Source organism: Struthio camelus, chromosome 1 (genome assembly GCF_040807025.1).
Source record: "Struthio camelus isolate bStrCam1 chromosome 1, bStrCam1.hap1, whole genome shotgun sequence".
Classification (NCBI taxonomy): Eukaryota; Metazoa; Chordata; class Aves; order Struthioniformes; family Struthionidae; genus Struthio; species Struthio camelus.
In genome coordinates this window covers 68,349,793-68,363,177 of record NC_090942.1, presented here as the reverse complement: position 1 = coordinate 68,363,177, position 13,385 = coordinate 68,349,793, and the positions used below count along the sequence as shown (strand labels likewise).

The window sequence follows — 13,385 nt, the reverse complement described above, 5'->3', positions numbered from 1 at the left end:
AGCAGTGAAACTCGGACTTCTCTACATTTCCTCTTTGCATCCTCGCACAGACAGAAAATACAGAACAAAGCAGGCACAGGCTGATTCTCAGCTGATCCCATCAATGGCTTATTAGGGCTGGGGACAGCTTGCATGAGACATCAACAAAAGTGAGGGGGGAAGGAGGGAGCTGTCTAAATCGTTGTAATCTTCATTAATTGGCGTTCTCAGCAGAGAGGAAATTAATAGGGAATGGAGATAGGGAACCATGCTGACCTCTGGGAAGTATGCAGGGCTTTCATGGGTTTGAATAAAAACAGCATGTGTGCAACTGTGTTAAAGAAAAAAGGAAAAAAAAGAAAAAACTGATGCCCCCCCCCCCCCCCCATTTTGTTGCTTGGCACCTACTTGCCAGGAAGAGCATCCCCCTCAAATCACATTTTAAAGATTGAATGCATTCGTATGCAAGCAGCTGAGATTATTCCAGCAATCTTGAAGTATACCAAGCAGGACTGCAGCAGCCTTAGAAGAGACAACCCCTTCCTTGGTTTGCTAATGGAAAAAGACAAGTTATATACAGCACCAGAAAGGGCAAACACTCAGACAGAAATGAAATAGTGTTCTATCCTGCACAAGATTTCTTCCATCTAAGCCTGCTTTGGCTGCTGTTATCACACCCAGTTGCCATGGTACCTTAGCAGGTTTATTAAAATGATAACAAAGGAACCCCAAGAGATGCAGAGGTATGTAGATAGAGGATTGTTTCATTTGCCATTTACGTGCAGGCCTCTTTGGGATCAAAATGAAGCCCTTACTCAACAGCATTCACAATGTTCTAATACATTTGTGGCCAACGGGGTAAGATATTGTAGCTAAATGTGACTTTATGCAGGCAGGGCGGAATTTGGGTCTTTGGCCAAGACACAGGGATGAAACAGGCCTGCAATTTTGTGAAACATTTTTAATAACCACAAAGAGTTAGGATATTGCTTTCCCTTCTCATCTGAAAAACAAACATCTCCTGCAGCACAGTGACCTAACAACAGGGATGCTTAAATAGCCCAAATACTGTTTCATTGTAAACAGTGGGGAAAAAATGCACATATCTATGTTTCCTCCCAAATCTTTCTAAGTTCACAGTTGTGATGGAAAGTAGAATCTTCCCACATCTGCAAGATTTTCAACTGCTTGGTACATTTCCTTCCCACTCTTCCATTTTCCTTCTCCCCCCCACCTCAAAAGAAGTAGTAAACAAGGAAAAACAAGGAGAAAATCTCTTTTCTCTCTTAGCAGAAGAACTGATTAAAAGGCTACTTCTTTTTAAGGAAGCAACACTCAAAAACGTAATCTACTTCTACTCAAAATCTTCTTAGAATTTCGATCGTTCATACACTATTTCTAATTTTAAAATTTGCCTTTTCTAGTCACCAAGCCAACCTCCTCTGGTCTGCAGGACTCAGAAACACATCAACACAAAAATCTGACATAGCTTAATCATGCCAGGCCGTTCACTAGTGATGCTATATGCGGTATGGCCGTGACTTTGCTAGGCTACAATACAGAACAGAATTATCTATCAGCCTTAATAAAACGTCTGGAATAGGTTGCCAACTTTTGCTTACAGCTATTTACTTCACTTAAAAGCCAAACTGAGAATCCTTTGTAGCTTTACTTTTAAAACAAAAAGCTGAACACGTGGTATATAATATTGTTACAACTGTGTATATTAGACAGATTTTTCAGAAGCATTGAGTTAGTTTTGTACGTGATGTCTTGGGAGGGCCCAGTTTCTGGAGTAAATGGCCTTTTCATGCACTTGTATTAAGATTTTCAATAAGCACCTCAACATTCATTCCACATGGAAGTTGTATAACAAACCACAACATAACACACATCAGAAACCCTCTTCTACTTACTTAGGCTATTGAGCTTCTACACAGGATGAAACAAGACTTTTCGGATCTTTGCAGATTGCAATATTTCAGGAAAGACAGACCAGCCTCTTTTCTGCACTTGCATTGATAAAACAGGCGTTCATAAATCTTTATGCTGCATAGAATAAACATACACAACTTGCTGCCATAGCAAATTGAGACAGTTTAACAAATTTTTAAAAGGAATTCTGGGTAGGTAGGTTCGTGTGTCTCAAAGCATTTCACAGTGATGGAAGGTTAGCTCAAATTGCTGAAGATGAGAACACAGGCTCTGGGACCTACACTGATCAGAAAAGGTCTGTAAACAAGTCTATCTTTTCCTGTGCTTGTAGGGTTTTTATCTTCCTCAGGAGCAACACGCCCAACTCTCTGCCAGAGGCAGGTCCCAGAATAGACAGACAGTTGTGCTGTTCCATTATGGCAATAATTAGCTTCTTAAATGCGCTCTGCCAACAGCAGTGAGCTATTTTAAAGCTTGTGACGTCCATTACTGTCTACGGACAGTCGACTGGTTCACATCTCCAGACACCCTACTGGAGGATCCTTGGCCACGTCTCTCATCGTCAAGCCTGAAAGCGCTCATTGAACTTGCATGCTCTAAAAGCAGACATCAAAGAAGGATCCAGCAGGGCTCTACCTGGTATTAGCAGCCTTTTTAAGCGGCAAGAAAGACATGAGTGACCTCTAATCCAAGTAAGATCATGGATATGCTTTCAACTTTGGAAATCCGTCCTTGAATGAGACTGTTAGCTGTATAAAACAAAGCACTAGAAAACGATCACTATAATAGGTACTACAACTAAAACAGAAAAATAACAAGTTGCTAATAATAGTTACTGACCCTTTTGTACTGCTTTTTACGTAGGGATCTCAAAAGCATGTGGCATTCCTTTACATCCACCAACATGGCTTTTGTAACACAGGGCTAACTAAAGAGAAAGCTAAACGCAGGAGAAACTTTTGAAAAATAATCTCTCCAAAACAAGGAAATAATTTGCAAATTTTGAAAAGACTTGAACATTCGTGGAATCATTCCAGGAGCTAATTACATTTCAGAGGTCTACCTGTAAACAGCAACAAAAGTGTTTTCTTTTAATTAGTTGATTAAGTTAATTACATTTTAAATTAATGATCTTCTCTGTATTGCTGTTTATGTTGGCTGGAATTCCAAGGGAGAAAAATCCCTGCTTATAACATCTCTCTCTCTATCAGTTAATCCCAGACAAGACAGAGTATTACTGGTGATGTGACTGGAAGAATTTGCCTCTTAATTGGCAATCAGTTTTCCCCCAGGCTGGTTAACAGTATTTGCATTACAGTAGAGTCATTTTTTATTTGCAAATTGAACGTGGAAATCCAAGTTTTAGCGGGTGTCAGATGTTTCTTCTCCAGTTTCAGACTCTCTGGCATGTTCAGAAAATACAACTACTCCTTTAAATAGCAGGTGCTGTCATGGCAATCCAGTTTGTTTAGTTTTAAATTTTTTAGTTTAAATGTACTGTTGCATGCTGTATTTGAGATAAATATGAAGATGACTCACATCTGGAGCCTGTTGGAGGAAACAGTGTTACAATTCTGCCATCAGAACTGACTGCTTCTAGTACAAAAATGAAAGTTAAAGGGTGCTACTTAAAGCCATAAACAATATGACATAAAATACTTGAGAGATTGTCTGTTACCCTTTGCTGTAATAGAGACTAATGAGCTTGGAAAAGCCTTCATCTCAGCACAGCCAAACCCACACAATCAGAACACAGGAGAATTATGAGGCAAGTTAAAAAATTGAGTTTTATAGAAATTTATGAGGAGTTTCACATGCTTTCTGATTTTGGAGCATTTTAAGCTTTCTTCCCCAGCTCCCAGGGATCAGCATTATAGATTTCCCTCCAAAACTGCTACATGACTGATCACAAGACTCAGATCATGCCCTACCACGGGTATATCAAAAAAGGCAGCCAGTGACACTATTCTTCCTTAACGCTTGCAACGGTGCAACCTACCATCTACCCAGTTCCCCAAGAGCTCGGGTAGCACTTCACGTTCCTGATAAATAATAAGAGTTCCCACCTCATGCCCAAAGGCCTCAGTGCATAGGGACCTACAAATGGAAAACTTCCCTACACGGGGGATTTCAGCAAGGTAGTTAAAGGAAAAATATTCTCCTGGGAGGGGCAAGGGGAAGGACCTATCTGGAAGATAGGTGATAAAAATGCATCTAAACTGGTATGTGGGAAAAGAAGAGGTTGTATGAAGAAGGGGTGATCTGAAATAGAAGCAAGAAGGTGGTTGCTGCCCTTTCAGAAATCACGGACCTAGTTAATGTTCTTCTTCAAAGAAGTCCTGTGCATTTGCCAGGTGTTTAAGGAGGATTCAGTTCTTTGTAATGGCATGAAGAATTCCTTTATTAGGAAAAAGAGTTTCTCACTTGCACTAACAGCTGAACTGATTATAGCTCAAGGCTCTCTTCATCTTCTACAATGCCCTAAAACTAAGTCTGTTTGATGAGCCACTTCACAATAAAGTCCCCCTAGAACACATGCAGCTGCAATTATAACCAGGTGGTGTTATTTTAGAGTATTGTCTTTGAGTTGCATGCATTTATGCTTCCCCTGGGGAACTGCCAGTCCAGTCATACCTTCCACATGAGTTTATTTTCCTGATCTGTATATTGTCAGCCTAAACATTTTCTTTTCACAGCCTGAAAAGAAAATCATGCTGTATCTATCCAGTGCATTCTCTGAAGCTGGAGTAAGACTACGCATAAAAAAGGAAAAGGCAGACTAATTCCAATTTAACATCCAAATGGAAGTATCAGTTAGATGGAAAACACTCATAACCGATAAAAGTGTCTGTGTATCCTCTTCCATCAAAACTTTTACATCCAAGGGAAAAAGGTTCCAGTCAGTGGAGGGTCGGAGTACGAACGATAGAAAGACACTGATAAACAAGACAGCTGCAGCTTGCTGAATAGTAAGATGACTTCATTGGAAAGTGGGTTTGCATGCAACAGGGGCATATGGGGAAAGGGAGATTATATTGTCCTTTACAGCTTTACAGCCTGGAGAGTTCTGATCTGGTGGATGGTTGTTTCTTAATGGTTTCAGTGCTGTGGCTAACAATCTGAAAAATATCAAATTCTTAAAGAGTAAGACTTTCAAAGATCCTGCGCCTTTCCAAAGAAACCTGAGCCTGCTGTCACAAGTTGCAATCCTGGAAAACCTGGGATTGATCTTGTTCTGTTTTTCCTTCTAAATCCCTAAGGTGTTGTGGGTGAGAGCATGCCTTGTGATCAGACACGATCCTCAGCTCACCACTGACAGCAACGTGCTCCAGAAGTCACTCAAACTAAGCTTCCAGCCCCAACCACCCGTGGGCAACTGCTGCAAAAAAGGCTCACCAAGACAGCAGGGGATGGAGGGTCCTCTGGACAGCAGCTGAGATACTGGTCGTCACTGATCCTCAGGAAATTAAAAATCAGAGCTCATAAACCCACTGCGATAAAATTTCTCGAAATAGTCTGTTGTGCGCCCAGAGAGTTACCTACCGAGCACTAGCAGGAGGGAAAGGAATGTCCTGAACATACTTCCTTGCCTCAGAGACTGTCTGTGGTCTAGCCCTCCAATATGAAAGCATTTTAAAAATGAAATGTGTTGCCTACGGGAGTAAGTTGCCTGTGCTTCAGCTGGGCACCCTCCACTCCACACGCTGGCTTTTGGCGTGGAAGGCATGTTGCCTAACCAGCGTTTGTAACGAGCTCCACAGCTCATCGAAAACCTCTAACAAGTTGATCTCCAGAGCAGTACTGCCTACCTGGGTTTGTTCATTAAGCTAAGAAACCCTAACTAAAGGAGATGGTCAAATCTTTCACATGCCCTTGGGAAAGCAGGTTCCTCTGGGAATAGAAAGCTGCTAAAGGGTCTTTGGCCTTTGCTTTGTAATATCATCTTTCAGACTGGCTCCAGGTGACTAAAGATTACAAGCACTTTTGGGCACGTGGCAAAAAGCACTGACAAAACAAACAGAGCCTTTCCACGGAGGAAGCATGTGCAAGCCTGGCTAATCAGGGGCTGATATACTGCAGGGGTCCATTTTAATGCTAGTTCCTAGCCTAAGGTCTAGTGCGAATCCCATACCAGAAGAACATGCACTTGATTTCTATTGCCTTGGCAGAAATGGCGGGCACGAGGCTCCACTTCTTCAGCACAGATCTGCCGCGTGCCTTTTGGTAGTTCGTTCCCTTTGAAGTTACAACCGGAATGATTAAACATATTGCTCAGAAAATAGCCACAAATCTGTGTGAAAAGGAATATATGCCAGTTTTTATGTATGAGCATTTCTTCAGCTTTCTGCTGGACTGAATTTCATTTGCCTGATGGAAACATCAAAGATATGTAGAAAGTCAGCTTACAGAGAGAACGGTTCGAGCACAGGAGATTGCTATCTCAAGGCAGTCTTACTAGAAATACATTAAATTGTGACAACACAAATAAGGCTGCCTCATACCCAGAAAAATGGGCCTAGGGATGCCACAAGGCAAATGCCAGCAGGAATTACTACAATTTGACTCCCAAAGACAAATGTTAAACAAACATATTTTCTTTGTTTGAAATTATTGACAGGATTTAATCTGTTTCACACACCTTGAAACATGCTGTGCACTGGACGCTTTTTTTCTTGTCTTACCATGGTGTTAGTAATATAATCTGTTTATTCAGAGGCCTCCTACTTCTCTCCCCCTCAAGAATGGCAGAATAAAGAAACGTTGTGCAAAACGGCTGAAGCACGACAGCCAGCTGCTCAACACCCTGCTAACACTCTAGCTGCACTTCAGTACACTGTTTAGATAAAGCTGGGTACCTCTCAAAACCTTCCTGATTACATTCTTCTTCAGTTTTCATCTAATTCAAGAAAGAATGTTGCAACAGAGGTTTGCTATTGGTTCCCGTATTGCAGTAGCTTACCCATAGCAGATTTCGGGCTGGCAGATTTCAGTGACCGGAAATCTGTGTTCTTTACGGTTGGTCATGGGAGAAGATAATTCCTTTCTGTAGCGTACAACAGATTGTGTGGACAGGCTCTAATGGCAATGTTTAAGAATAGCAGGATTTCCAACACTTCAATTTCTGCCTCAGCTGAGAAGTAGAGTGATGGACAGATTTCTTCTTCTCAGATTCCCCTTGGCAGGCAACATACTCAGGGACACACAGAATGTGGCTTTCATTTATCTTACTACAAGTTTTAAGGTATTTGGCAAAAGCAGAAAAATCCAGTACCTTCCGGGACTGAGGCATTCATCCTCTGACCTCCAATGTTCTTATTTGCATCCCTGTTCATTTTTAATTGTAAGTATAATAATTTAATGAAGATTTGGAACAGATTACAAATTCTTTTAAAGACCGAAAAATTGTCAGTATTTCAGCACATTTCTACTTCTAATGTCTAAATAAACCAATTTTCTGTCCATGTTACAGTGGAAATCTGTGCTTTCCAGGATTAGAGAGGACTGGGTTCTTGTCAAACAGAACACACGTTCATGTTCTAAGGTCAAAATGGGCCATACCAAAGGTCTTCCTAGACCAGGATCCTCTCTCTAGCAGTGACCAAAAATGAATGTCAAGCAAAGCACGTAAGAACAGGATAAGAACACACAAAACCTTTTTTGCAGTTTTTAGCTAGCAGGAGATTCCTCAGTTGGATGTGGTTTCTGCATATTTAGTGGCCTGGATTTCTTTCTTTAACTTGGTGAGTCTCTCTTTGAGCCTGTATAAGCTTGCAGCACATCTACAGCATCCTGCAGGAAGGAGTTCCACAGCTCAATTACCTATTGCATAAAGAACAACCTCCTTTGGCTTCTTTTAAACCTGTCTCCTCTTAAATTAATGTGATTCACCTTAATTTCTATGTTGGAAAAAAAAATCCAAGTGAATCGATACTGCCCTCCTCTATGCAGTCATGGATATATAGACCTCTCCCTCACACCCTCAGTCATCTACTTTACACTATAGGCATCATAAGGGCTGACAAAATCTGACTTCATTAGCCAATACCTTTTCAAACCCAGCCATAGCTTAGACCTACCCCTAATCCTAGCCATACTCCAATAATCCTTGCCAGCCTCAAAACAAACCACACCTCAACACCTCACCAGTCCACACAGAAACCTTACAGGAGTTAGCAGTACTTCTTTGTTTTCATCCCATGTCAGCCAAGATGCCAACCTCCAGTCCAAACTTTATGCATTTCATAGTGACAACCCCACATTTCCAAACTATTGTTTTGTTAATCCCTTTTGTTGTCATCAGCCTTTCTCCTAGCCTCACAGACTTGGCAAAATCTTGTAATAACATCTCAACCCTGTTGAAAACCATAACATTTAGCCTGGCAAGGTATGCACAAGAACCACATTTCCAGCTCAGTGCAAATAAAAAAGACTTTTACTTGCAAATAGCAACTCCCATTTGTGCCCTGTGTAGTCTTCGGAAAGTTAGAAAAACAACTTCCCTGCAGCCCAAGCACTAACCCTGGCTTTAGTGATAGTTCAGGAATAAGTAACCACCTCAAGATTCCCCTCGCCAATAATGGCCTTTCTTTCAGTTTCATGGCATTCCTCCCTTCTGGCAACAAAGTGAAACTTTCAGTCTCCAAGCACAAGTAGCTTTGAAGCCATTTGCCCTCACTGACACCAGACTGCATCCAGCCTTGAAGGAAGGTCTTAACTCTTCCACCCCCAGCCTCCTAAATCCTCAACCAAACTACGAATAGCATCTTAGCTTTACATTCAGTGCTGACCTAATTGCTGACTCAATACTCACTAAGAGCCTCTCACACCAATTTTTCACATCCTACTGCTTCAAGCACCCATGACTGAAGAATATGCAGTGCTCAGCAGCTTCTCCTAGGTTGGTACATAACCAAAAATTCCCCCGCCAGCCAGGATAACCACCAGCTGGGTAAGCGACTGCACGCACTAGCACAAGCCTGGATATCAAAGGTCTCCTCTAGCCTTGATGTCCTAGAACCTCACCAGCTCTGAGGCCAGCAAGCTGTATCAGATTCAAATCCACCTTCAAGCAACATACTCAGCTAACAACACGTCTTATTTTCACCCTGTGGAAATATCAGGTTTGAAAAGGTTCTTCTTCCTTCAGCTTCCCTCTTCCTTGCACCTAAGCTGAATACCAGCCCTAAACCTTAGCCTGCCTTTCCAGCTGGCCAGACACACAGACCTTCCTGAAAACTAGGCCAACAACAATCAACCTTGCTGACTCCAGCTAACACCTGGTACAGCCACAGTGACTAGCATAGTGTTAGTTCTGTAGCAGTAATTTGGGCTCTGACCATGGTAAGAGAAAGTCTCAGGTAAAAGTTACAGTTTGAGAGAGGTGGTGAGGAGGAAAAAGGCTTGTTGCTGAGGTAAGGGTTATGGCCAGTGGATGGATCATGGGCTGTTTGCACAGAGACAGCCACAGGATCACTGACAGCCTTACAGGATTCAGCACTCACTTGCACTGCTCTAACCCTGCTGCTGCAAGCCCCAGCTCCCCACACATTTTGCAAAAATTTGCCATCCACAGCTGTCCAGAAACTTATGCTAAGATATCATCCATATAGATGAACGAGTCCTTCCCCAGCTTTGCGAGACTGGTGAGACAGTGTAATAAAGAACAGCTCTCTGATCCTTGTTTTCTCATTTGCAGAAGGATCCTGCAGGCCTAGCATGAAGACTAATGTTGCCAGCGCAGATGGGCCTATAGCTAGCTCTGAGGCAGTCAGTGGGTCACTGATTATTTTAAAGCCAAGGATTAGTGTTTGGGTTCAGGAAAGAAGTCATTGCTTAGCGAGCTTAATTTGCCGGCAGGCGGATACAGCAGGCTTTGGATAACGCATGGTATTGGGACAGCTGGGTTTTGGCCTCTTTCTAGGTTTTTGGGCTGCAGCTCAGGGTAGCGGTTGGGTTAAGGTCTGAGTTCAGGAAAACAAGAAATGGAGCAGACTCTGCAGGTCCCACAGATCTAAGATGAAGGCTAGCAGACTAGGGTTAAAAGTTAAGGTGAACAGGAGCTCAGGGTCCTGTTTCTTTCTAGGTCCTAAAGGCCCAGAGGGCAAGGACAGGGGCCTATTGCAGGACGTCAGTGACCAGACCCGTGGCAGGTACTGAACTGTGGCAACAGTTGTCAGGGCCCTGAAGACACTAACAGGCCTTAATGGCCAGCCAGGAGGACCTGGGGAACTCCACCCATTGTCCATTGCTCCAGGAGCCTCATTTGAGTTCAGCCCTGGCTCCTGACTGGGCTTTGGACCCAAATCATAGTCTTTTCACTAGCCCTGCGTTTGGCCCCATCCCCTTACAGGATGCTCTGAATGGACCCTGGGCCGGATTCATCACCTTGCCATGCCAGGGGCAGTTGAAGGACCCCATCATCGCACCTTGCTCTGCCCCTGTGCTCAGCCCTGTAGGACTGCACCTCTTAGTGAGGGCCTGGCCTATGCTGGGGTCATCCTTGGCGCCCAGCTCACCTGCTCTTGCTGCTGCCTGACACAATTGCAGCCTCTTTTCCCCTAGCTCACAGCCAGCTCTGTCCCTAATTCTTCCAAGAGCTGTTGAGCTAAGCAAAGCCATTCCTGCTCCTGAAAGCAGACCTCACCCTATTGTTTTGGTATTCAGCAAGGAGGAGCCTTTGCAGGATTCAGAAACAAAACTCATCTTTAGCTCCTGTTGTCAGGGCTCATACCCAACCGTTAGCCATGATAGGTTGGTGCTAGTTTAGGAGAAAAGGAATTGACAAGCTAAATTTAACTGTGGATATTAGAAAGTCATAAAATGGCTGGGATCAGGGCTTGCTGGAGGGGTTTTTTTGGGTGGAAGATACAGGCTTCTGGATCAATTGGCTAAAGTGAGGGTTAGGATCAAGCTCGGCAGGAGTGGAAGAGCTAGGCTTACTGCGGGATCTTAGAATGCTTTCAGAGCTATAATAGTGGTTGTCACTGGGAAGGGGAAATGACTGTTTGGAGCAGGTAGGTGTTGCCGGACTACAAGTGACACCAAGGTTACTGCTGGGGCTAGGGAGGAGCTCAGCCAGCAGTGCTCTCACCTATCTTTCATAAGGCTTATGAAATCCACAGTGCAGATGGTAAAAATAATCTCTGTTCATATTCCCAAGAATGACTTAGCTTTTGGGTTTAAGAATCTTCCCCTGTCATTACAAAATGTAACAAGTCAAATACATGAAGACATTTGCAGCGATAGAAGAAGTAACTGGAATCAGCCCAGGATCATTTATAACTTGATGACCCTGGTCTTAGCATAAATATGTCCAAAATGGACAGCAGTAAATCCTTCACGCTGTGCCACAAGGACCCCAGTATTAATGACTCTGCCAGAAAGGCTGTGCACAGATCAGAGCTTTTCAAATCAGACATCATGTTTCCTGAAAGCAGTCTGAGCCTTGACGGTAACAGGAGCTGCTGTCACATTATCATAAGGATCTCCCAAAAGAGATCCAGTCTGGTTTTGCAGCAGATGCTGAACAAGAATTTCTTGATCTTAAACTGCATCTCAGCCACAATTGCACCGCTAGAATTAGGAACTAGCAAGGCCAGAAAGTGGCACAGAGGAGGACTATTCCCCTTTTCATTGAGACATCAGGAAATACATCCAGAAACTTCCAGAATGTCTTTCCCCATTTTAGTTGCAAACCAGAACAATCAGTTATTCACCCGCCCTGTCTTAAAAGCAAATCAACTTCCCACCACTCTCTTGGAGCGCTCTTCCTGTTAGACCTGGAGGGAAGTGTGTTGCTTGCTAAATCACAGCTACCACTGCCTTGCTGGTCTGGCCCAGCAGAGCCTGAGGAACGTGACATCAACCTGACCATAAACTGCATACCAGGCAAGGAAAAATCATTTTTGCAGGACTTACTTAAACAACTCTTTCACTCCCTTTAAAAAAATTTACTGATAAAATAACAAAATGAAAATCTGCTAACGCAAATTTCAAATTTGACATTTTTAATTAATCCCCGGCCGCCCATCCTGCTCTCAGCTAGAACTGTGTAGTACTACGTCAGCAATATGTGCTCCTTGGTTCTTGCCTTCCACCTTCAGAGTACTAATTAGCCATCAATATTGCACTAACAGGCATGGTCACCCCCTTCTTATACAAACTTCATCTGAAGCAAAGACTGAACGCTCGTGTCTCATATCTCAGGAGCAGTCAGTTTTAAAGTTTGGGAGTAGGCTTAGTCACTGGGCTTTCTTGTCCTGTGCTCAGACAATTAAATTATATGTTTTGGGCATTGCATAAAAATAAAACCACAGCTTTCAGTAAGCAAGCATATGTAACATCATTCTACAGGGACTGAAGCATGCTTTGGGGTTCAAATAATGCTGATTGTTTTCTATTCTAGACAGAGCAATAAGAAGCAATTACGTTAACACAACAAAACAAGTTCTCATTTGCCATCTGTAAAACACTTTAGGAAAAAAATAATGTTGAGACTACACTTTTGAAAAGATTTTTTGATTAGTGGCGTTGTACCTTGTCAGTAAATACGGTGAGAATGAAGCTGGATTGTCCTGTTCTGAAAACATTGGCATGGATCCTCCCATTATCCAGAGGCGAAAATACAAAACGAGAATCACCTTCAAAGAAGAACATCTAGTTTAGTAATATGCTACTGAAGAACTAAGGCCTCCAGCAAATATATTTTTTATAGCTCTCTTAGTTTTACTGTATGCTCAGAAGCAAGTCAGCTAGCAGTTTAGTCAAAATTCAATTTTGCAACCCTAAGCAAAGGGTTCAGGTGGCAAAATTCAACCTCGAGGTCCTCGTTTATCTTCCTGACTCTCCAAGGCTGCCAGGAAAGGGAAGGGGCAGTGCCCAGGGCTCACACGGGCAGGAGGCCAGGTGGGCTGCCCAGGGAAGAAGAGCCTACCCCTGACTTTCCAGGCCTACACAGTCCCCATCACCGCTGCCCCCGTTTCCACCCCATTAGCCACCTCCATATGCACTGCGCTATGGCACAGAGCTCAGGACAGCTTTGGAACAAAACCCTCCGTGGCAGATGACTGTGCTAGTCTAACCAACATCATCTAGAAGACTACGAGTATTCAGGTGATGAACATCCCAGTTCTCAACGCAGACAGCATGCTATACTTGTCCCCACCCCGTTCCTGTGCACCTTACTGACAGGAATGAGCACATCAAGGCTACCCACAGCACAAGCAGGACAAATCTGTCACCCTGTTGTGGCTCTGACTATGAGGTTTTGCCATCAACCTCTACCTAAATACAGAGGGAAAAACAGGACTGATATCTTAAAAACCACCATTACTCCCTGATGTTGGCATAGGTCTAAGAACAAGCTCCCCTGATCTTCCTCGTACAGAGCAACCCTAGGCTCCGGAAGGACTTCTGCTGGTTGGCACTTCACCACCTGCCTGGGAAACGCAAGTCATCGCAAGATGAGCAAC

General features: G+C 43.3%; 1 protein-coding gene across 2 annotated transcripts in view; it reads right to left on the bottom strand.

Annotated features, from left to right (window-relative positions):
* The window catches only part of TMTC1 (transmembrane O-mannosyltransferase targeting cadherins 1), a 151,033-nt gene that overhangs the window by 78,208 nt on the left and 59,440 nt on the right, over window positions 1-13,385 (bottom strand). For both annotated transcript variants that reach the window (XM_068946578.1, XM_068946587.1), the window contains one exon: window positions 12,451-12,554. In XM_068946578.1, coding sequence (XP_068802679.1) covers window positions 12,451-12,554 — 104 coding nt within the window. The remainder of the gene's footprint in view (window positions 1-12,450; window positions 12,555-13,385) is intronic.